This window comes from Anguilla rostrata, chromosome 15 (assembly GCF_018555375.3).
Source record: "Anguilla rostrata isolate EN2019 chromosome 15, ASM1855537v3, whole genome shotgun sequence".
Classification (NCBI taxonomy): domain Eukaryota; kingdom Metazoa; phylum Chordata; class Actinopteri; order Anguilliformes; family Anguillidae; genus Anguilla; species Anguilla rostrata.
In genome coordinates, this window is record NC_057947.1 from 24,400,197 (window position 1) to 24,426,512 (window position 26,316).

At 40.5% G+C, this 26,316-nt stretch overlaps 1 protein-coding gene across 2 annotated transcripts in view; it reads right to left on the reverse strand.

The window, feature by feature from the left end:
• LOC135240581 (rho guanine nucleotide exchange factor 7-like) overlaps window positions 1–21,355 on the reverse strand; it is a 38,096-nt gene extending 16,741 nt beyond the window's left edge. The window contains exons 1-6 of one of the 2 annotated variants that reach the window (XM_064310208.1): window positions 20,819–21,355; window positions 14,411–14,494; window positions 4,775–4,859; window positions 3,692–3,825; window positions 2,772–2,973; window positions 1,016–1,104 (exon numbers count right to left, since the gene is read on the reverse strand). In XM_064310208.1, the coding sequence (XP_064166278.1) occupies window positions 1,016–1,104; window positions 2,772–2,973; window positions 3,692–3,825; window positions 4,775–4,859; window positions 14,411–14,494; window positions 20,819–20,983 (759 nt within the window). In that variant the 5' untranslated portion in view covers window positions 20,984–21,355. The remainder of the gene's footprint in view (window positions 1–1,015; window positions 1,105–2,771; window positions 2,974–3,691; window positions 3,826–4,774; window positions 4,860–14,410; window positions 14,495–20,818) is intronic. The other variant, XM_064310209.1, reaches the window with a different exon arrangement.
• Between the last annotated feature and the right edge of the window lie 4,961 nt (window positions 21,356–26,316).

Below are 26,316 nucleotides of genomic sequence, written 5' to 3' on the forward strand. Positions count from 1 at the left end.
ACTCAGAGCTACGCCTTTACAAACAGCGGGGAAGCATCCATCTTCCTGACAGACACGGTCTGCGAGTCAATATTTCTTCAAAAATATATCATGAGATTTCCCTCCTTGTCATTTTTTGTTGTAGAAATAATTCAAAATATTTGTCCCCTGTAAATCTGGAATTTAGCAACACAGAATTATGGCCTCACTGTCTGAGGTACGTCAGGGAAATGGGATTATATAGTCCCTTTAACTGGCACAAAGAAAAACCAACAGAAAACGGATTTCTTTGGTCAAATAATAACAAAAATCAATGTTGATAATAATGTATTTATATCTAATGCAATTTCCCGTAATGTACCTCCACCAAGTGGTAGAGATGACTAAGAAGTCTTTTCAACAAGATACGTAAGACCAAAATGTGGTCTATAAGTCCTCTGCCTCCTTCCACCCTGTATGCAGAGGGGTTTGATAATGGTCGCTCATCCACGCCCCCCTCCCCTCACTCCACAGCGGTGGCAGACAGACTCGATCATGCGGGGGGGCTTAGGCTCTGACGTCACCGTGGCGACCGCTCAAGTCGGCTGGCAGCCCCGGGCCCAGCGGTCGCAGTGTCTGCTCGGGCGTGAAGAAGGACCCAGATTACAGCCAGCCGCGGCTGAGACCTCCAGCTGGGCCCGGCACACGCCCGTGGCTGAGGGCCTCGCTGCGCGTCCGAACGAGAGAGCAGGGAAGCGCAGCCTGAAGAGCCCCCGCGGCCAGCGAGGACACGGCCATCGCCGCTACAGAGCGCAAAAAGGGCGGGAGCGCAGGCCTAAACGCTGCGTAAGAGCGCTGCCACTGAAGAACACATAACAGAGCAAGAGCCAACAGGAGAGAAACACCTTATGCCTTTTCTGACATCGTGTTATCATCCTGAACAGTAGGGGGTGCTCTGCGTGTCTTCTAATATTGTTATACTAAGCAGGAATGGAAGGGGACGTTCTCTTGGTCTAGTGTTGCTGCAAACATCAACGGGTTCAGAGGGAGTTCTCACCAAGGTGTAGTAGGTCTTGCTGATGGCCGAGGTGTCGAAGCCTTTTGGCGGGCTCTTCAGCGTTCCAGATTTGGGAGAGACCGGCTTGTCTGTGTTTGGAGGCAGGGAAACAAACGGAAATGAGTCAGATTCCCTAAAGCAGATTGACTTTTCCCCACAGAGAGATGGACAGACTCAGCTCTACACCTCATCTCACACAACACAGTGGCCAGGCCAGGAAAAGGCCAGCGGATTTCCTCCCTCATCAACCCTCTGCGTGGAAAAAGTGCCGTATGTGTGCAAGGAGGGAGAGCTCTGGGCAGGTCATGGTGTACTGGCAGGGGACGAGCAGACCACAGAGCTGACCCAATACGCACCTGAAGTACACCTGGGAATATACCATGACCGTTCTGCAGACAAAAATAATTATAAACTGGGACAACTGGATGTTTCCCAGCCTCCAGCTGGGAGAGAAACATAACTGAGGCTGGTAGAAACTCTCTCGCTCTCTCCCAGTCTCCGTCTCCATATCAGACAGAAACAGACTGCGGTTAGCATTAACTATTCATGTTTTCTCCACTCTTGCTCTAGCTCTCTATCGCTTTACTTTTTCAGCATGACAGGTATCAAAGCATTTTAGAACATATATATTTATTAAATAACTAACATAAAACTAAATCACAATCAGTAACCAGCCCACTCCCATATATACATACACACACACACATACACACACACACACTTCATCTTGAAAACCAGAATTTGAATGAAACATTCTCTCTCTCCATTCCTCCCTCCCTCCTTCCTCCTACTCTCCCCCAGAAACCTTTATTTAGCCCAAGACCTTTGCAGCAGCACTGCAGAACAATAGAGAAGCCTAAGCCCTATTTAGGGGGAAGTCCCATCCACAGGCTAATGCACTTCCTGTCTTTGTTTGGTGAGGATTTCCTTCCTGTCCTGTCTACTGCACGGACCTGACATAACACAGAAGGATCGGAGTTCATTAAAATAAACAAATAAAACATCAAAATTCCACATCTAAACATATGTACTTCAACATCGCTCCACTAATATACCCTTAGTATAGTAGTAGTTTCAGTTTGAAAAAAAATGAAACAACCGTGAGCTCATTTAAAAATCAGGGCCAGTGTTCTGGAAGAATGTTGCTGTTCTCCCATAGAGACTGGAGGAGACCCACTGTGATCATGTGGGTGGATGTAATGAGCGTCTCAAATACTGTGCAGGCCTTTAAAGTAAACAACTCCATCAGGAGGATAATCTTCACAACAAAATAACTTCTGTTACTTAACCTTAGCAAATTCTAAATTAGTCATTTTTTCTGTAAATTAGGACAAAAGCACAAATCATCAGGGGCCTTTTTCTCTTTGATTTTCGGTGTTTTCTCATCCGTATTTAAAGTACCATTTAATAAATACTTATCAAAACAAAATAGCCAGTTTTCCCTTTGACTGCAATGGCATATACTGATTAAAAAAACATGAAAAGAAAGACTTTCGAAGAAAAGATTATGACCAAAAAGGAATCGAGCCAAGCGGAAAACAAGACTCGAGTGAACATCGGTTCAGCTCATATCACTACATTCTGGGCCTGGAAAACATAATATTGGTAAAGGTTATTTTTACCATAGGGTACTAAGGTACATGCACAGGGAATAAATAATGAATCAGAACCCCACATGGAGTAGTACTAGCCTAAAAACCACAGCATGCTGTGGAGAGAGGGGAAAGGGGCGTGGATGAGGGACAGTGAAACTCACCACTGCCTTTGACCTCTCGAACGTAGTTGCTGGGGAACCAGCCGGTCTTGCCGTTGAAGCTGCCCTCCCACCAGCCGCCATCCTCCGTACGGGTAACATGGATGATGTCGCCCTTGTTAAAGGACAGCTCATCCTCATTGGTCTGCTGGAAGTTGAAGCGGGCCTTCACCACCATCTGGTGGTTGCTGTTCTCAGACATGTCCTGTAGGGGGAGCAAGCAGGACCTGAGTTACGGTTGCCAACAGTCTCATACTTAAGCTAAAAGCTGTCTGTACCACACAGGAAACGCTGCATTTCCTGACTGCACCAGCCATTGGTTATTTGATTTGAGTAACCTACTAAATGGATTGGTATGTGGTCGGTTAAGGTGACCAGAGGTCCCGATGAACAAGCATGTGTCTCAACGAAGGTACCATCGGGAAGCAGTTTGTCCTGACAATGAGTGAATGTACCTAAAGTTTTGACATGAAAGTCCCCCCTCCCTGCCAGGTTAGTGATTGCATTCTCCAACCCCATCATGTTGTTGTCCCAATTTTATTCCCTTCTCTTCTGGTCACCCTATGGTTAACTGTGTATTGCAAACATACTGAGTATAATAAGCAAAACAGCTTGCGCTGATGACAGGTTGAAACTCGAGAGTTTCTGGACTGGAGTCGTACAGCTTCACTCAGAGGTTCTGTCTCTCTCACTACCAGAGCCAGTAAGCAGGTGGTTCTGGTTCTGGTTCTGATGCTCACCAGGCTGCCAGTCAATCTCGTTAGGCTATATAAACTTACACATTTGCAGTGCTGTTTTTAAACACATGGACACTCTGTTCTGACAATTACTAGGCATTGTATCTAGGTCTGACACTCACAAAGATGTGGTTCTGGTTCCAACACACACCAGGCTGTGGTTCTGGTTCTGGCTATGACACTCACCAGGCTGCGATACTGGTTCTGCAGGAGTTTAGAGGATCTGCCGATGGAGGACTGGGAGCCCAGCGAATCGAAGGACTTGATCCGATGGGAAGAGGAGTGATGCGCACATACAGAGTCACTGCCCACGCCGATATCTGCGGGGGAGAAAGGGTTAATTAATTAATGTCCATCACTCAGAACAGGGCTGGGCTCCACCGTACTTTAATTCTCCTAGTTTCCGTGGATAAGAACATCTGGCAAGCAAAAGCAGTGTAATGCAATTCAGTCAATTCCGGACATGAACTGAAAATCAATCCATGAATGGAAAAAGGCCTACAATAGTGGTAAGAGAACTTTTCAATTGATTAATTGGCTTGCAATACATTTCCTGAACTGGCCAAATTGAAATTGAATTGGAGCACAGCCCTGCCGAACACACAGGACCATCACCATCAACCAAAACACCCTCCCCCTTCCCAACACCCTCCCTCCTCACATAACCTCACAGGACAACATACATTTTTCGTAGCCTTTTATTGCATTATTTCACACCATTTCCTTCCTCAAGTAAAATATCCATTTACAGGTTCCATACACCTTGTGATGTCACATTATCTCCATGGTGACCACAGTTGATTTTAGATAGGAATGGTGCAGGGACGGCTGTTAACGTATATCTGTGTGTTACGGGGGGTTAGGAGTGAGGAACACAGAGAGGTGAAAGCATGAACAGCACCACACACTCCCCCAAAAACTCCCCCACAAGCGCCTGTCCGCGTGCACATGGAGACAGCCACGCATCAGGGAGAGCAGCCACCCACGCCCACAGGACCGCAGCATGCCACCAAATGCGCCACAAAACACCAGCGAGGTGCAAATAACCAGCCGTGACTGAGGAAGCACGTGCACGGCTGGCTTTCGCTCTCTGAAGAACCCTGTGCTTTACAGAGGGCCTGCCGGGTGTGTCTACCACGGATGTTCCGTCACGTAATCCATGTGCACTCCCACATCGACCTTTCACCTCCACCGACCCCCGCGGCGGCCATGTTGTGCAGGGGAGAGATCACCTTCCCCTCTCACATTCACCTGTCCAGGTACGCTTACCTGCCGTCACGTTGCTCAGCGCCACCAGGGAATTCAGCACCTTGCTGAAGTTCTGACCCTGGAAAAGGTCATTGGCCTCAAAAGTCTACAGGAGAAAGAGGAAAAAATAAGAGGCGATTTTTTTTATTTGTACATGCTGTAGAAAAAAAATGTTGCCAGCAGGGTGGCTGAACTGCAGGACCGGTTCTCTTTGCAAATATGCCTGAAAGCACGGAAGCACACATGAAAGAAACTTGAAACCCAGTCACAATCATATAAATTCAAAATAATGATTACGAGGCTACTTTCAGAAGTGCCAATGGAAACAATGCAGGATCAAGCATTTAGCCCAACTGATCCCATTCTTATATACTATAGCCCAAAACATAACTGACTACGTTTTTTCCACATTTCAACTTCTCAATTCCCAAGTGCAACAAAATGTTCATAAAGAATAAGATATTTAGTTAGAAAGTTCTGGCACTGTGTCACAAGCAGCTGTATCCTGGTTTCAAGTTCCTTGAGCGACGTGCGGCATCCCTTGGGTCCCCGTGATGTAACCACCAGCCCACTGTGCGGTGTCACCGAAAGCAAGCCTCCCCTGTCAGCACAGGACGGGCAGAATTCCACAAGGAGACATCCATTCCACTCACTGAACCAGGCCCAGAGCTCCAGACAGAACAAACTGCCAGCCCCACACGCTGTACTCTGAGAGATTCTACTTCTGCAGGAGAAGCTGCCATTGTGCTTGGTGCCTGCCATGCTTGAAGCTTATCAATACCAAGGTTTGTAGATTAGGTAATGATTAATAGTATATTAACATTACATGTTATTAAGTAATATTTAATAACATACACTTGGTATGCTGTTAATCATTGGTGAAATTGGATAGAAAGTAAGTTGGAAGAATGTAAATTTAAGGGCACACGATGCAGGATTTCTCCTTGAAAATATTCTGATATAACCATGCTAGGGCATATCTATGATGCACTGGCAATCTCTGTCTTTAAGCAAGTACACACTGAATATGTGCTCCTTTACCTGTATTTGTTATTCTAAAACGAGTTTGGGATGTTTCTGGGCGTGACAGTCTTTTCAGTGTGGGGAGGGGTGGTTGTGGCTACAGAGCCTGTGTTGTGTTGTGAAGCACCAAGACAAGCCGACAACTGGTTTGGTGCTTTTATAATTTCTTTTTGCAAAGTATAAGAAATCCACTTCACTGTCGCTGCAGCATCAGCGAAGATGTCTAGTTTTCCAATTAGTTGCTTACTTTTCTAATTAGCCTAATGAAAATGAAATCAGTTCTCAACCTGCAGATTAAGACGATGCTGGCGTTTTCTTTTTTTGCCAGGAAAATGCAATAAAATGAAAAATGTGTACGCGTTGTGGAAATGAAAGGTTTTATTGTTTACTCCACTGAACCCCCACTCCAGCCCCTTTAGCACACAGTAATACATGGCAAAAGCACAAGAGTACTTAAAACAACCAGGTAAGCTCATCCTCTTCACAGCTGTTTCCAAGTTCACAACCAAATAGCTGTATTTTTAGTGCTGGACAGACCCCATCTAAAGCCCCACTGCTAACAGCAATTGGGCTAATCAACACCCTTGAACCCAATTCAGTTTGTTTTATGACTTCTACAAAGCCTATACAGTATAGCCTACACTTTGAGTGAAAAGACCCAGTAAAAACCCATCCACTCTACATGGACCCAAAGTGCCATTGTTACCTGTCAGGCCGTTATTGGACTGACTGTCATGTTGGAAATGACAGCCTTATACGTTAAAAACCTTACAAGCGGGGTCTGCACTCAAGCCATTCGAAAGCCAGTTCCTGTCTACCACAGCTAGGCTACACATTTCCAAATGAAGTGCACTGCTTCAAAACGAATAAAATAAAATAAACCTTTACTATTTCAATAGCAGACAGAGTTTTGGTCTCGGCTGTCTCCTATCAGCTGACGTTCGGACATCACTTCATTCCCAGACATAATTCTGCAACCTGAACACTCCCAGAAGACAACCGTGACAGTGTCTGAGGTCTGTCTACCGGGACGATGGGGCTTGCGCAACTGCCGCTGGAATTAATGAGCTCCAAAAGAATGGTTACCCAGAGCAACCGGGGCAGGCCCCTCCCAGGGACAAAAGCAGGCTTGTTTGGGCCCCTCACAGCTGGCCGCGGGGGACTGCCAACGCCACGGCTAGAGGGACCGCGAAGCCGCGACGGACACACACTTTTCACCGCCATATGTTACAGCCCAAACCAGAGAAAGGGGAGCGAGAAAGCCAACGTACATCCCTGAATCAGGGCCACAAAGCACAGCGATGGCAAGAATACATTATCTTCACAAGCAGGTCCTCTGGGAGAGAACAAGAACCTGACTGTCAGTGACAGCCTGTGCTGTTAACAATGGCATATACCAGACCCAGTAAATGCACACATATATATTTATACATATAGATTATATATATATAGGCTATATATATACACACACACATATATAGGCTATATGTGTATTTATGTAGCCTATAGGCCAATGTGTGGGCAGCGGACATGAGAAACAAACAGCCCTTAACAGTTTCTAATTTTAGCTGTTTAATATGAAGAAAGGAAAGAGAGGGAGAGAGCATAGGAAAGATCAATACTGTCCGTCTCACAGTTGCTCATTATTTTTGTCACCTCCAGCAGTGAACCTTTCAACAGTGACTAAATAACGTCAAAACCTAGGCTTCAATCCACAGAAATAACAAGCTAACCGTAACTTTCTTTTAGGCCTTATTTACCAAGACAATTTGCTGTCATTGCTGTCAACACAAAGTCAATAACCAGTTTATTAACATTATTCATGAGTTAGCCTAATTAACTAGTCATCCTAAAAAAGTATAAATAGCTAAATACACATATAAGCATAAATTTCTATAGCTATAAAGACGATGTGCAGCAGCTTATGTGTATTTCATTTCTGTATTCTGTGAAATTGTAAGCATGAAATCCAATGGAATAAAGTCAGTTAAATATATTTATAATATAAAATATGTTACATAATATATAAATCTTTGGCAGTTCTTCATTGCAAATATGAATATGTTCCAAATAGGCTACATAGATTACAAGACAACCATTTTCCATGAATATCATCAGCAAACCATGAGATATTAGGACAAATAGCCTACGTCAAGTAAACATGGTGCCAAGCAGGTCTGTATGTCATCCATTTGTGTTATTCCTATTCATTTAAGATACAGCTCCTGTTAAACTTTAAGACATTTTTTTGGCATTCTGTGTTTTCAGCATTGTTTCAAAGCACAAATTTCCACACCACTTTCATCTGCGCTACATGCATGCCAACCTTTTTATCCATAATGACAAACCTGAGGCTTTGTTTCCTATAAGACTGATGTGCTTTTATAAATCATGATAAGATATTTTATTTTCATGGGAGCAGGTTTGCCTGTGAGTGGGTGCAAGCTACTAAAATGATTAATCTTGTCAGATTAATCATTCTTGATTTTATATTTAGAATGCTATAAAAATGCATCCAGAACAGTGCTTGTATATATGCCTCTGGAATTACAGAGGTTGCATTTACCATTCAGTCTTATAAATCTTGTAAATAGTGGATTTAAGCCATTGGTTCCAGGTATCAGGGAAAGAAACATGGAGCAAAAGGTCAAATAATTTTTTTTTTTAGCATGCATCTTGGTGCTCTTTTCAGGACTAGTTATTTTCTTTGAGTTTGTCTGTGACTCTTCTGGTAATCTGACTAAATGTTTTAGTTCACCCTGTCTGTTCAATGCCCTTACCATTTTTCATTAAAAAATTGTGAACAGTTGCTAGGCTATATCTTGACAACATATTATATTTCAATATGCATTAACAGCATCTTCCATTTCCGTAAAGGGCAATGCATTCATTTAAGCTTTCATTTTTTTTTGTTGAGTTGAATTTTAGAATTTTCATTGATCGTTCAACACCTATGAGCGAATGACTTTGTTTTAATAGTGTGGTCTTCCATGGTATAGCATGGATAAATCTGTTTCTGGTATTATGGATTAGGCAGCAGTCGACCCTCTCATTGCCCCATCCATCATCCAATGTTCCTGTTATATTTGTTTCTGTGTTTATCACCATTTCATTTCATGCTCTGTAAAGAAACAGGAAGTGAACCTATTCAGTGGTTATTTACTGTGGCCTGTTAAAATCTCTAACCCACAGGGGCTTGAAAAGCAATATAAGAAAAGACAAACGACAGTGTTAACACATAGCATGAGCGTGCATAATGCATACAAGCAGTGAATCAATGCTGCCACAGGAAGACATTTAAGGTCAAAACTACTAGATTTTTCTCTCCGTGCAGAAATGTCTCCTGTTATTTGTGTGCGTCGGGCTGTGTGTGTGTGTGTGTGTGTGTGTGTATTTACAATTGAAGATCTGTGCTCTGCAGCTCAGATAACCAAAAACCACAGTCTATGAATGTCATACAATCACACAAGATATTTGCATACACCTGCATGGGTCATAGACCAGCACAGAGGAAACTGAGAAGGTAGCGTGTCCGAACCAAATCTGTGTCTTGGCTAAATCCCAGCTATGGGCGCTGTGCAATGAGACCCAGTGCAGAGTTCTGGGATGGACTCAGTCTTTCCCACAAGTCTGAAATGTATTTGTGGTGGTAGTGTGACGGGTGGGGGGCTTGGTCTGTGACCCATCAGCACAAAAATGGTCCAGTACACACATTAAAATACATGTAGGCCTATTTAAATAAATGTAGCCTATTTGACATATTAAAGTGATATGATAAACAAATAACAAATTATCTACGTGTCATCTTTAATATTTATTTATTGGATTACCCCCACCTCCCCTCTATCATACCTGCTGAGTAAACGCACAACATATTAGTAGTCTAAACTAGTCTAAAGCTAAAGTATAGTTATGTCTTTCTAAATGCGACAGTCCGAAGAGAAAGCAAATTTTAATCTTCCCAATTTCCAATTGGCCAGGACAACTTTGTGTGTGTTAAAATTGGTAGGCTAATGTTACAAGTATGCTGCATTGCTACCAATACAGCACAACTGCCGATTTCATTCATAGGATTCCAAAGTCAGAGAGTAATTACACAATAAGCAGAAAAGGAGAAAGCTTTACTTTGTCTGTGCTGGTAAGACAGTTGCGATTGTGGGCCAGTTAGGGGGTGGGGGATGGAATAGGAAAATTAATAAGCAATCAAATGTCCTTGAACAATAATAACCAGAAATGTGGAAAAAAAACTTGGTTACTTGTTACATTTACAAACAAGCGCCTAGATTTTCCTTTTTTAAACAAGACCAAAAGACTGCAACCCGCGACTTAATTTGTTTTAAAGCAACTTTGGAAAAACAAGCAGTAAGTTGAGTGTAATGAACAGACCTGGCCACTGCAGCGCATGTGTGATTCTATAGCCTACAGCCTACATTCTCTTCTCACTCAAGCAGAATAAACAGGACGAGTGCGGATTGCTAGCTAGCGAGTGCAGATTGCTAGTTAACTGATCGAGGATGGCGTCCTGTTCATAGACGGATAAAAACAATATAAAATTGTAAAAATTGGCCTCCAAGCGCATTTGAGCACCCATTAAATTTATTTGGGCCTACGTGTGGGAAACACTGGGCTGTAAACCTTCTCATGGGGGCCTGGGGGGAATTTCTGCAGACTAAATCCTGGAGACGGGCCTCCAGTTTGAGATCCCTGTGCTTCAATGTTTCATGATGGTTGTGTATGTGGAAAAAGGATGGAGGTTGTTCATCGCTCATTACCCAAATAAGCATTTTTGGGTTGCGGATTTAGCAGAGGTTTTGATTATTCATTGAGGTGAATATGGCACAGCCGTGCCAGCGATGTAGTATCGGGGGTTATGGAACTGGCCTAACTGGAGAGGCTGCGGGTTTGATTCCCAGTACCATTGCGCCCTTGAGCAGAAGCATCTAACCTGAATCGCTTCAGTAAATATCTAGCTGCATAAATTAACTGCATGTTTTCAAAAACACAAGCTGTTTTAGTCTGTCTGGATAAGAGTGTTTACTGACTGACTGCATACAATGTCAAGTAATGTAATTTATGGGCCACACCCACAGGGTGGAGCAGCGGACAAGGAGCAGCCAAGAACAGCCCCAGGTTAGTGTGCTGGTACTTTCACTCTGGTTACCAGGGCAGAAGTCATGTTCTTTTTTTTTTTTGGCAGCATGGCACTCTCAGCCAACTCAGTCACTGAAAGAGCAATGGTGCTATCAGCTACCAACCACACAGTGCACTCATTGAGTAATTACAACTGCCACACCATAGTCCCTTTCTCTCCACATTCTCTGTCCATCTCTTTTTCATGGTCACTGTTTTATGCTATAATTGAGTTGTTACATTACAGTGCATTCTGAGTGACAGGAAACATTTGCACTCCTTACCACTAACCAAGGAGCACAGTTGAAATGTTAATGTTAAATGTAAACTCAGAACTGTTATCAGGAAGCACTTTTTTGTACAGTGATTTCAATGCATGGAATAGCTTGACAGATCATGCAGTACAGGTAGAAATATGCTCAAGTCCAGGCCTGATACAGTGCTGGTTATTCTGTACTGTAAATATCTGCAGCATTTCCCATACATTGACTTTATTTAGGCGGCCCGCCAAAGTAGATTGTCCCAGCCCTAAAAGATTTTTTTTTTGTATTTAGTTGCTAATTTTCCCCATCAACAGTTTCCAGTTCAGAGCAAATGTGGTTCAAAATGTCCTTTCCCAGAGCAGTATGCGCACTGAAGAACTGGTGCCATCATTGATTTTGGGATGAGACTACTCATATACCACACGGTCTGTAGTAGAGTACCACAGTGACTTTTTTAAATGTATTGTGTCACTAGTGCAAACACCCACTCACCCCATACACACCACTACCCACTATTAAAATTTTTCTAGGGGAAACACTGGACGGTAGATGATAGCCTGTACTCATCAAGCAAGGTAGTCTTATGGTGTCTGCTTATGTTAAACTTATGTTACAATTTCTGGCTTCAAGCAATGAAACGGTATTTCAACCTGAAAGGTGAAAGTTTTCACACCTCAGGGAGACATCTCAGAAGGTGGTTAGTGACAGTATATTATCCAGCAGCAAATAGAAAAAACTGAACAGACCCAATGGTAATAACACTTCAGTTGCTGTGGGATAAACTAATGAATATTCCTATAAGTTTACAGAAAGAAGCAGAACTGTGGAAAAGAAACTGGAACTGAGATAAAGGCCACCGTCATCACTCCCTTGAGTTAGGTACTTAACCTGCATTGTTTCACCAAACAACCAGATCAGGGCTCAATGCTCAAGGTTTTAGCCACCAACACGGTATAAATATGCAACGGGTTGTCTGTTACTACCACGTCACAGTTGTGTAAAATGTGACTGAAGGTACTGGCCTAACTTCTTAACTTGGAACTGTTCCATACAGCGGTGGTTGTCTCTTGCTGTTACTATATAGGCCTAAATAAAAGTGAGTTTTCCATTTAGTGCTGTACTATAGCAGACAGATATGTTCATGAAATCTAGCCCATAAATGTGCCTTTTTACATTTAATCCAATGTTTGTAATAAAACTACTATAGGGGGGAATGGTGGTCTCTAAATCAAACTTTTACAGGGACAACTCATCCAAAACAACATGCTCAACATTTCACCATATTGGGTTTCCTTGGGACAAAGACTAAGTACAGGTCATATTGTCATATTGTTTGTGATGAGTACTAAATTGGTGATTTAGGGAGCAGCATTTATGGCATGCAGACCATATTTCCTTTTCATTTTCACACTGTTTTTCTGTCCTGCACCTGCATTTAAGCCATTGGACACATGTATCATCTTTGGTTATACATGGAATTTGAACCTGTATGTTTCTGCTCAGAAGTCAAAGCCACAAACCACCGTAACTCTGTGATCTTGCACCCAAAACACTAGCCTACTTCCTACAACACTGTTCTTTCAAAAAGCACCTGCTCACAAGGGTGTCATTAGCACCGACAGGCACCTTCATCCTCAGATATGCCAAACCACCGAAACCGCACCGTCTCCTAATGTCCTGACTGTAAAGTGGGTGACACATTTGCCCGACTGCCCTAAACCTTAGAGAACGCATACTCGGACACACGAGTGGAGGGGGATTAGTCATCTGAAGCGATTAGCTAAGTAATTAAGGTTAAAGAATGAAACAGAGCCACTCAGTGGGATGCCTGGGGGCACGGCTCCCTCCAGCCATCTGTAAGGTCAGCGTATTCCGTGATACATGCCATTTTTCAGCTCTCTAAACATGTCTCTTTACATTAGCCACCTCAGTACAGCCCTAGCTAACCTCTCCTCGGCTACAGCTAGATCATAATTCCAGTTGAGCAGAGCAAGTGATTACGTTGCATTGTATCATGGGAGATAGGCTCCTGAGCAAGTGAAAAAGTAGAGCTGCACGCCATAAACATGAACATATTTTGTTAGAACAAAGTTGTTGGCAGAGGGTAGCATATCTACCAAAGATGTGCTATTGCGCACCCCTAGTACAGGTACCTCTACCCTCAGTGCCATAAGGCTGACCAAAATTTAGTAAAATTCCAAATCCTCCAGTTGATAATCTGACCAGAAGAAATAGGATAATCTAAAAAGGCAAAGATGCGTCCTTATTTTTCTATGCAGAGTCCAACGCCACTGGCAGTAGAAATCAAAAGCAGTAGCCTAGTTGATTCATCAAAAATCAATCAGCACTTGGTCATGGACATCTAACATTGACCTGGACAGATTTATAAAGGTACAACACATTTCCCATATGAGAAAGTAGCTAGGCTATAGTAAAAACAAAAAAACACCAACACAAACCAGGTAGCTTTTGAGTTTTCTTAGAACTTTTCACTGAATATGATGTGACCGATTGCAAAATCATACAACACTAACATTTCAAATAATGAAATAGTTTAAGACAAGTCACATATCTTTTGAATGACAGCCTATGCATGAATATATTTCAACCCCCTTAAATATATCGTGTGGACGATACAAGCCAACGAATCAGTCAAAGGTGTTCCAACTTAAACTGCTCAACCTACTGCATTTTTCGGGTAATTAATGTCTTATGAACAGAGAACATGGGTGGAAGCTATATTCTGACCTGAGGATATATTAATGAAGCTACTGAGATTAACGAACATTAACAGGAACGCTACGACAACGCCCGCAAAACAAGGGATTTGTCACCACTGCTATAAGCTATGAACACACTGTATTGATAGAGCAAGGCGGTTCAGCCATCCAATTGCTTAGACTGTGTGCTGAAATCAACCGTGCAGCTAACGTTATAGGCCTGTAAAATCGCTTCTGTTCACGGTTATCAACCAAAATTCACCAATGGTTCTATGTTATTGCACAAGCCACCCAAATTAATTCAAATGCAGATTGCGATAGCAACAACTAACAAGCAACTTCGAAAGATACAGTAGCCCTATTATTCGTGGTTAAGACTTCCACCCACGGGATAATGCCCGTATACAGCGTATGATTGTTTATTGAACAAGCATCGACCCACCGCACAACACGTTGTTACATTTACAAAGTAGAATACGGAGTATATACAATGTAGAATAAGGTAAAACGTGGTCACTTACCTCTATGCGAAAGATTCCGCAGCCTTTGAGAAACTCCCTGATGTTAGCCAAGCACTCGGTGTCGTTCCTCGGTTCCTGGTAAATCTGCGTGGGGAGAAAGCGAATTCTGAAACAAATCCCGATCCGTACTTACACCCCGTCTTCACTTTTCCCTCACTCTCCAGAAACTCGATAATCAACGGGCCGATTTGTGCGTCTTTAACATAGACCGTAAAAAAATGGTGTTTAATGTCTTTCCTCGCAAATCAAGCACCTTTTCTCATGGGAAGTGTGTACTGGAGCAAAGGAAATGACGTTCCCTAATACGATTCCGTAATAACTGTGGCAGGCGTAGGGAGAGCGTTGATAACAGTTTTGGCAGGAGGTGTAAACCATAGGCTATCTCTGTACTGTAGAACCAGATGCAATTTCACTAAATGACTTACAATTTTATAAATGGATTTAAAAATCGAGCATTATAACTTACTTGAATATATTATGTTGCCCTGCTCAAATGTTTCAAGACTTGAAGGATCTTATAGATTTTTTTCAAGTCCAAGCAAGATATTTGAATAAAACCACCTGCACCTTAAAGCAGAGTACATGCGTGAGGTTTCTTTTATGTGTATTTTTCTGAAACAGGGCCAGCATTATAGTAACAAGATGAACTACTTGTAGGTTTTCTACCCTCAAATACAAGCAAGACATTTTAAACTGCATCTTAAAATAGTACACGTTGTGAGGTATCTTTAGATGGATAGGCTATTTTATCAGATTAGTAAAATAGTTGGGCATGCATTTTGTTTTATCTTTGGTATGGAATTAATCACGATTTGTGATTCCTCCAAATACGAGAAAATTACATGCGTTGCAGGGTCTGGTAAATAGACTTAAAATCCAGGCAACATATTTGAATATAACAACCAGCATCTTGAGCGGATTGTTCACTTTCTGGAAGCAATATTTATTATTTCAGGTTTAATATATGTTTTTGACTGATTCAGACAGTCTTTGTTACAGTTTACAGAAGTTGTTAGATAACCATAAGGCTTCACAATGGCTGGTAAAGGGACTTTGACAGGCTTGCCATTAAAAGCAAGAAAATACACTTTAAGTCCCTTTACAGCAGTTTCAACAGTAACATTATGCCTCTACAGGATGTTCATTTGTATATTACCTGATTTTTAAAATAACTTATCTTATGACATCTTCGGTTCAAGGGATTGCAGTTTCAGTATTGATTGCATTCTGAGACTTAAGAGTATGAACAGTACTACACATGTATTGCTTTATAAAAGGTAACACATATGAGAGAAATGCTTCAAATCAGCAACAAATTGACAGGACTGAAAATAGTTCCTGTGTGTGAAATTCCAACTTGTGGGGATAAAAATGACAAAACATGTCGGTTTCACAAAATACCTTTAAACCATCCACCCATTCTCCCACTTATCCTGGTCAGGGTCACAGTGTGTGCTGGAGCCTATCCCAGCATTCATTGGGCGAGAGGCAGGAATCTTTCGCAGGGCACACACACCATTCCCGCACACACTCATACCTATGGGCAATTTACAGTCTCCAATTAGCTCACCTGTATGTCTTTGGACAGTGGGAGGAGGCCGGAGTGTCCGGAGCAAACCAGCACAGAGATTGTCGAACATAATTGTATCTTTCATTTCAATTTGTAAGCAACTTGGTTCATGTCAGGCTTGCAAGAATAGGCATTGTGACAGCTACCCCTTGGCCAAGCCGGCTGTGTCTAAACCATGCCACTCGGGTCCATAACCTTGGGGGTGAAGAGCTTTCACCACAACTGAGAAGAAAGAAAAACTGATTTGTGCATTTCCAGTTGTGTGCAATAAAATGAATGTGCTCTTGAATTATAACATCTTTGTACAAGCTGCTTGACATTACTTGAAGTGCACTGTATTTTCTTGCTTTAAACTGTGAACCCTAAAGCCCCTACCTGTATATTAGCTATTGTAAAGAGGACAGGTAGTGAGGACTGTCATCAAGATGAGTGTTCTGAGGAATTGTTTTTATGTTAATTTCTGCTGACTTTTTTTAATGCATTTTCATAAAACAATTTGATGTGACAGATTTGCAGATGTTAAAGAATTCCAGGTAATGTGTAGTGTGCATACATGCTTTAAAAAAAAAAAAACTTCTTGCAGACTTCTTTCATTGGTTGTAGTTGGATTAAACAATACATTTAAGGGGTCAACTATATGTATTGATGCTAACAAAAAAAAACATAGAGCATATTTAAGTAACATTTTGCACAATGATAATGTTTATTTTGCATGGGTTACAATTTACCCATACAAAATAACAACCTGTCACATACCAGAAACGGTGCAGACATGGGACAGGCATGGCTCACTATATCTCAGAGTTGCCAGCCGTGGTCCCATGGGCCAGAATTGTGTCCAGCCTTTGAATACTTTCACTCTTATAAAACCCATGTTAACATTTTGTACTACAACTAAAACAATATATGATGATTTACTAAATAACATTACATGTTGTAATTCACCAATATAAAGAAACAATGCAGTCATATACTACAAATAGCCCTGAACTGGGCCAGTCACAGCCTGAAACATCATTGTTTTGCATTATTTATTTATTTATTTATTTATCTTTTTTTGACACAGAGAGAAGAATTTCTGTTATTTGTTAAAACAGGGCCACAACTGGACCAGACATAGCCATATCCTGGGGTTGCCAACTGTGCCTACACCGGGCCATAATGATTCCAGCCCTGACAGTCAGCCAACTGGCACGTTGCCAGAAGAGGCTGGAGTCGTATGCTATCTGGGCAGTTCAGTAAACGGAACTCTTGGGTTTTGTAGGGTACAACTATTGTTCTTGTTCAGCTGGGTATGGTCACAGTATGTAAGATCATATACTGGCAATCAATAGAATTGCCTCTCGGCCCTCAAGGTGCCTGTAGGCCTAAGCACACATGTTGAACTACACTGCTATTTTGAATGCTGTATCAACATTATTATCCTGATGAAATGCATTGTTTCTGCTATTTCAACTACAGAATCAAATGGATTTTTTAGCTGAAGTGTAATTTTCCTCCATGTATGAAATTGTTGTTAATAAGACTAAATATTGGTTTTTACTTTTTTCAGAAAAAATAATAATTCAGCCAGAGATACTTTTGTTTTCTTGTTTGCTTGTGCATAATCTCATTTGGAGAAGGACATCAGTCCTAAGTGTGGTTAAATAAAAATAAAATAAAAGACCAATCAAGGTTGAAAATGGATACAGGTTACAGAAAAATGTCTTGAACGTAATTGAATTTATAGGCTAAGATCAGCACATTCAGATCATGTTACACAAATAAAACAGATGACCAAGCTCTAAAGAGGACCAGAAGTAGTCTACAATGCATAATGGACCCAGTTTAAACAATATACAAGCTAAATGAAATATGGCAGTTCCACTAGCGCTGAGTGTGGGGGGCATTGGTCAGACAATCCCTCAACAATTATCCTGGGACAAACTGGCCCCCAAATATTCAGGAAAATGGGTACTAATATCTATGTGTAACATTACACACTAAAAGTGATGGTAGAGCACTCAGTTTTACCTCTTCCTTCCTCCATCGGACACATATGGATCTAATATAGAGTAAAGTGCATTTCTGAAAGCATCCAATCATAGCTATCTGTGTCTGTCAACACAGATTTTGTCTGGACATAAATCTGCTTGACTAAAAGTCAGGATAAACAAACAAACAGCTCAAGTGAACTGAGAAAACAGATATTCATCCTTCCTTGAGGTAGTAGTTTAATGAACCTCCAGCATTGTCGCTAGCTGGGTAATTACCTTTAATGTATGGTCCACGCAAAGCAATTTAAAATCTGTCCTCATATCTTGCTTTATGGTGTTCAAAATGACAAATGTCAGTTGCTACCTGTAGCTTTCTACAGGTATTGTTGATTAAAACAAAGGGCAGAGAAACTCATCCTTAAGTCTGCTGAAGCTTTGTTTTGTTTCTTGGTGGAATTGATACTGTATGTAAGCCTATCCGGTTGCATTCTGGAATGGATGTCTCGTATTTCTCGTATGGGTTTATGGCTGTGTGTCAGCTAGCTAATGTGCACTCGTTTATAACAAATAAAGCTGCTCCATCATTCTTGTCATTACAGTAATGAATATAACAGTAAAATATGCTTTTTATTCCAACTTAAATTGGCAGTGTTTAGCATAACACCCCCCCCCCCCCCCCACTGAACCCCACTGGAATCTGTGTACAAGGCATACATAGATCCAGAAGTTTCCAGGCTACAATGGGCAAATTTATGCTCTTTCAGCCAAAGTAAAGGTTCAGTAACTGCGCTTAACACCCATCTGTGTTCTACATGAGAGTTATAAATTGCCCAAGTGTCTTTCTCCCTCAAGTGGAACACGATAATGTGAGTAAAGGGAGTCGAGTGACACTCCAGACAATCAGGGCACCACCTTCTTATCTGACAAGAACTGCATCTCACTAGACAGACACTCCAGACCACAGATAAGACATTCGTGCAAGCTGAGTGCAATTCCAGCATTCTAAATTTTACTCTTGGCCCTTTTGTGTCATCTCTGGCTCTAACATTAAGAGATGATTAATACGTGTCAGGGGTTCCAAAACTGAATGTCCTCAGCAAAATGGAAATAATGTATAGTTTCCCTTTTTTCCCTGAATATACTGCGTTTATTTCCATATTTCCTCATTTTCATTTTTTTAGACTTTAAGATCAAATTTAGTCTTAAAAAACAGTCTGGTCTTTATGCTCTTGGTAATACTGTGATTACTGTAGTTAATCATCAGGTAGTTTTTTCCATGCCTTTGAAGACTTAACTGAGAAATAAAATTTTGAAAAGCCTTTAATGTTGTGCAGGGTACAAGTAACACCAATGACAAAAAGGGTGCTGCAAGCATCCTTTGAGTGAAAAAAAAACTATGAAAATACAGTAAACTCGCATTTGTTTGGACTCATTAAGTTAAAAGGTTGAATATTGCAAGTTTAGAGTGACAAAAATGAAACACATTTCAAGACATATTACAATTCCAAATACAACCATTCCTGTAGACAAATATGGAACCCTTCAATTCATATTTAAATTATTCATTTTTTATTTTTGTCACACATTTCGTTTGTTAGAGCCTACATTTCAATGCATTGTGGTGGTCTCTTGAAGGCCAGAACTTTTTAAATTCTAAATGTAGGGAGTGGAGAGGACCGACTGCAGTTTCTGGCACACAAAGTCACCACCTAAGCCCAAATTTGAGCCAGGAAAAACCCTGAGGGGGCCTTGAAATGTAAAAGTTTGTAAAAGTGCTATATACAATATACAATTTAGGAATTTGGCAGGCACTTCCACCCAAAGCAACTTCAGTGAATTTATCATGGTGAAAACCATCTTAATGTAATTTGTGAATATACTGTGCCATCACTACACAATAACAAACTGCTGTGTCAGTGGATTGGCTTGTGGATTGCTAATAATGAACAAATTAATATAAAATTCAGGCTATGTTATAGGCTATGTTTGGACATTTATAATCATAATCCGTTTCATGTTTTTTATTTATTTATTTTTTATACAATATTTTTTAAGTGGAATGTATAAAGAGAATCCATGGATTTACTAAATGACGTAAGGATATAGTTCTGGGCAGTTTCATAAATGGAAGATTGTGGTCGTTTGAATGTTACGTACGGCTATAGGGACGTCTCCTCAATTCTACACAATTACCTGTTATTGTCCGAGATAATTTAACCGAGGGACCCCATGAGGGACAACACGTTTAAAAACAACTCTGTTCCTTTAAATTTTTAGGGTCGTCCTGTTCGTGTGATTTTGCAGTCAATGGCGGCCCAAGCATGTGCACTGCTTGCTGTGAACCCGTAATAATGAAATATTCTGTTAATCCGAAACGAAATGGTACCCTACATTAATATAATATGTTCATGCGAAACCATATACGAAGTATGTATGTTTACAATGAGACGTGAATCAACATATACTATTTCTTTTGTGTTCGCCCTCTTACAAAATCATCCATTTTTTCCAATTTGTGTCAAAATATGCGGACAAGTCGCATTTTCCTTGGCCGCTTTGATACACTATTGCAGTTGGCAAAATAGGATGTCTACGCTGGAGCTACGCTTGTGACTCAGGGCAATTTATTGTTAGGCTACCTTTAAAAAAATGGAAAACCATTTCCCACAAACAAATTCATGAACATCTGTGCCAACATATTCGAATGCCGTTTCTGGACAATAGTCAGTGTACACGTGACCCTAAAAATAGTCCAAATGCGACGTTTAATTTTAAAAAGATGCGCTTTTGTCACATTATATTTTGGCATATGAAACACATAAGCACTGAACGCGCGTATACAGTAATCATAAATTGTCTTACTTTATCGATACATCCAGGGCGCAGTCGTTCCAACAGCTTACATAGGACCACTCCATCTTTGAGAGATGATTGCAGAAATCCTTCTGGATCCGAGATGGTCTTTTTCGGCGATTCCAGGACCCCAAGCGTTATGAGCCATGTTACCGTCTGTTCCGCCGAATTCATTGCCACATTCACGATGTAGATCCAGCAAGGGGTTAATTTAGCAAAAAAAACAGATATTTGGTATAAATGTGTCTTCAAGTGTGATGTTTTTAAATTACAAATGCTTTCTTTCCAGTCTACATTTGTGCGCGATTTGGGAGACGGACCGTGAGTGATCCTTGAGCCGACTAGCTTCAGTTGACGATTCGCTTTTGAATATCTAGCGGGTCTAGTTTCCCCCCCTGGCAAGCTGTCAAATGCCTTTCTCTGTTATACACTCAACCTTCATTCTCTGCCACACGAGACCTTCCGGCAGATGACATCGCATTCATGGGAAATCTACCCGGTCACTAAATTGTCTTTGAAGGAGTGGATTTGAATTCCCGTTGGTTATTTCGTCATACTTTTCCATGATTTCCATATGTGGTTTGTAGACAGGAAGATGTCCAGCTTCCTGTCTACAAACAAGGTATTTTTGGTCAGCAGTTTACATGCACATTATAATAATAATAATGATAATAATAATAATAATAATAATAATAATAATAATAATAATACGTTTTATTTATGGAGCACCTTTCTCAGACCCATGGTCGCTTTATAAAAACATAGAACAGGTAAATAGATATCCAGATAATTAAAACCATCAAACCAAGAATAAAAAATATAAATAAAAATAAAACAATGTACAGACAGTAAGATGATATGGAATCATAAAGCAGCAAAACACTAAAGAGATAAGAGGTGGAAGAGGGAGTGTGCAAGAGCATTGTTAAGAAAGGGTATGTGTATGGTAGTGCTGGAGGAAGAGGTATGTTCGGTTTTGAAGGAGGAGAGACTTGTGCATTCATGGAGGTATTGTGGTTTGTGTGGAATGGAGAGCAAACCAGTACCAGAAGATCTGAGTGAGTGGATTGGTGTTCAGAGGAGTTCAGAGAGGTATGAAGTCCATTTAGTGTTTTGCATGTAATGATGAGTTTGAACTGAATACAAGCAGTTATGGGAAGGCAGTGGAGCTGGTGGAGAACAGGGGTGATGTGAAATGAATTCCTTGTATGAGTAAGTAGTCGAGCTGCTGAGTTTTGGAGGTATTGGGGGGGGGGGGTGATTGAGGGAGGTTTATAGTAGCAGTAGTAGTAGTAGTAGTAGTAGTAGTAGTAGCCTCGTATTAGCAGTAGTAAGAGAAGTGTCGCTGTCATTCTTTTTATTCTTTATAATAAAATAATATGTATTATAATTATTAATATTATTATTATCTCACATTACAGCTTGTTTAGCTTAAAACCTGATTTATGTTGACTGAAAAACTAGTCCAATCAAAGGCACCTATGTAGAAAAGTCACACATACCTCACCCCCCAAACGTGGTGTGCTAAAACAATTGTCTTTTACAGTTTTCTGACCAGTATTCACCAGTGTTCAGAACGCTCCATTTTACTAAGTAAGACATAGTTGGTACATGATGTTGGGGATATGCTGGCAACTTACCCCAATTACAATTTAACAGCTAGTGGATAAAATTGTGCTTGACAGGGGTCTGTAAGGAATTTCTTGTTTTGTTGTTGTTGAGGGTTAATGGCTATTGGATATGTTACAGGCTAACTACTAATGGATAAACTTGTGTATGACGGGGCTATTTAGGGAACATGTTCTTCTAGAAGTGCTGTGCTTCTCTGTGCTGACTGCTTAATTAAATTTAAACAATGTTCCAATAGATATTTACACATATAACATTCTCACAATAATAACTGATTGTCAAACTCTGTTACATTTTCACTGCACTATTCTTATCCTCTCTAGTATCACAATGCCATCTCGGTTCACTTTTCTATTTACATCATTAATGTAGTTTAAGTAGTCAGGACACACAAAATAGAATTGAGAACTTCAGACTAAGCCAGCTCTGCATCATGCAACAGCCAGCATAGTACCGTACCTAATCTCACAAGTTAAGATTCCAAGTGTCATGATCACAGACCCAGGCACAAAGGAGTGTGCAATTTTACTTCAGCTATCAGCTGTCGCTGCAGTTTCTTAAAAGCATACTAAGCAAGATTTTTACCTTGAAAATATTTTAAATAACCATGCTAAGGCATATCTATGATGCATTGGCAATCTCGGTCCTTACATACTTTCAAAAGATAATGCACAGTTACCTATATTTGTTATTATAAAATGTGCTTATTGTATGTCGTTTTGGATAAAAGCATCTTCCAAATAAACATAATGTAATGTAAAATGTGTTCAGGATGTTTCTGGTGTGCCACTCTTCTCTGTGTGGGGAGGGGTGGGTGTGACTACAAAGCCTGTGGTTGGGGATCAGATTTCAGCAGAGTGCTTGCTAATAGCTAGCGAAGAAGCCCAGGTAGAGCAAAGCAAAAACACAACAGGGCCCATTCAAGAACTAGAGTTAACTTTGAAATTGTTTTTCCTGGGTGGCATCAGCTGAAGTTGCCAAGGGGATGAAAAGCAATGTGGAGTTGGCTTATTTTCTGTTGGACCTGTAAGCATTGTTCCCTCTGGCTATCCGGCTGGCTATGTTAGGTTGGGTACTCAGGATGAGTGGGCGGGGTTGAAGACAGAGGAAGAGACTTCTTTGATTGTAAACCGCAGAACAGCAGGGCTAAAAAGCCAGCTTAGCATGGCTTTAGCTATATGAGATAGCTCATCATGCTGACAAAAAGAACGGCCATTGATGTGGTCTGTGCATATTTTTAGTTCTGTTCTTTGTCCCCCTCTTCTGTCAGTGCAGCAAACCACAACGTAATATGTACTTCAATGTGAATTCATTACAACACTGTGTAGGCCTCATAAAATCAGGGCATATATATTTAGAAAAAAAAAAACCCCACCAGAGAAGGAAATAAAGCCCAGACATACGTTTGAAGTCGTGATACATTTTCATTTTCAATCACGCAGGTTCAGCATTTTGACCCACAGGTATCTGGGAAACTCCTGATCTATGGAAAAAAGTATTTACACAGATTTGTGCTGCAATGCTACACACAGGCAAACATAGCTACATGTACTTGATAAGAAGTATAAAACAGAATGTATTATTGTATCTACAACCTTCTCATGTGTGCTCATGTGACACTCCTCATCTCACTTCACTGCCTACCTGATACAAATTGTCATCAAATTTAAAACCTTGGTACTAAGCTTGCAGGGCAGTAAATGGAACTGGTCCAATCAATGTTAAAACCCAACACCTCAGCTAGATCTCTTGGCTGCGCAAGGCAACTGGCTATCCCCTCCTGTGTGGTTGCTTTTCTCCGTCAGAATGTCTTACTCGCTGGTATGGGAATTTTGTTTTTTGCTTATATGAATCAGGTGAATGCACTCTTGTTAATTATAAGTAAGTTCCCCTGCATAACATCTGCTAAAGGAATGTAATGTAATGAGACCAGGCATTGAATTCAGAATAGGTCCTGGAATGTCAGAGATGTTTCTAGATTTAAATCCATTTGAGCTTGATTTTTTTTGCACAGTTGAACAATTGTTAAGAATCTGAGCCTCAATATTCAGTCTGAAAGGTGAAACACTTTGTGTGCTCAGCACATGGTCACCTGTATTCATTAAGCCTAACATTTTTTAAAATATTACGTGAATCATCTCTTCATTGAACTTTATATTTCACTCTACAAGCTTGTGTTTAATTAAAAAATGTATATATATATATATATATATATACATTTTTCTTGCCAATTGGGTTTAATGCAATTATCAGTACTGCACTGATGGAGCCACTGTATATTGACTTCTGTTAATTAAAAAATGTATATATATATATATATATATATATATATCATTTTTTGTAATTAAAGGAGAGTCAATATACAGTGGCTCCATCAGTGCAGTACTGATAATTGCATTAAACCCAATTGGCAAGAAAGACAGCCTCCCATCTCTCTGCAATCTAAGGTATGTGATGTTACATATAAATGATTAGCAGAAAGTAGTCCGCATTGAAATACCACAGGAATGATTCTGACTTTCTTTCCATTGTGTTTCTGTGATTCCTGGAGAGATGAAGAATTAACAAGGCAGTGAAATCCAGTCAGCTACATTAACCAGATGTCTGTCATTGAGCTGGACAGTCCAGTTTTGAGCCAGCTTTCCTTGCAGCCTCCTGCCAGACATATATTTGTCCGATATTTGTGAAGTTAATGTACAAAATGGAAATAAACAACATGTCATGTTTCTAAATCTTATTTGCTCAGATCTACATCAAATAAATTTACACTTAATTGGTATAAAAAAATGCAATTTCAGCCCACTGGGCACGTGGGTTTGCTTCGGGTACTCCAGTTTCCTCCCACAGTCCAACGACATGCATGTAGGCTAATTGGAGACTTCAAATTACGCATAGATATGAGCATGTGAGTGAATGGTAAGTAGATGGCGTAGTTTCCCAGCTACTTATTATAATAAGAAAATACCATATTCATAAGAAAAAATGGTCTAAAGCTAAACCAAAATGTATACATTATCTTAGTGCATTTACAGAATACAGCACCATTTAAGTCTCTTACAAAATAAAAAACCAATAAAGACACAATTATTATTTTCTTATAATTTTACCCCTGGCATTTTTGTATGATATTTATATATTTTTGTTGTTCTTGGATTATTATGTTATCTCCCTGGTTTTTGTCTATGGTATCTAAAGAATAAACGACTTGTATGTCAATAAATTCGTAAATAAATAAATAACTTTTCATGGAGTAATACCAGTTAATTGAGTAATGATTACTTATTCTTGGTCTGCGTTACGCTCTATGGTTTTCAGCTTCAGCCATAGAACGAACGTAGGAACTGGAGAGGGTAGGCGCAGAGCCGTAACTCTGGGTAGGAGGAGCCATGCGGGTGAAGCCAAGGAAGTAACGGGAAACAGCCTCTAATTGCGCATGCTTGAGAGCAAAAGCGCTTGCTGTGCATGAATTCAATGTAGAAATCCAAGGTGATTTAACAACATAAGAAAACCTTATCGGTAATTTTTTTATCATAAATTTCATTATGTGCAGAAGTTCTAAAACAAAGGTTGTTTTGGTCCAGAAGTCTTGGGAAAATATCAATTAAAATGTGCATATTTTATTACATAATGCATATCTGATTTTCATATGAAACGTAACGATAATCAATCGAGCTTCAAAATACCATCGAGGACGTTTGATTTTGCCTTTAAAAGTCTGATATTCACCATTCACTTTAATGGGAAATTCAATGTTTCCCTCAACACTCGCAGTACAGACTTACTTCCGGGACTTCGCAAGCTTAGTTCAACTGAAGCAAAGAGATTCTTTGGCTGAAGCACTTGTTCTGAAGGGGTGGTGCTGACTAGTTACATTCAGC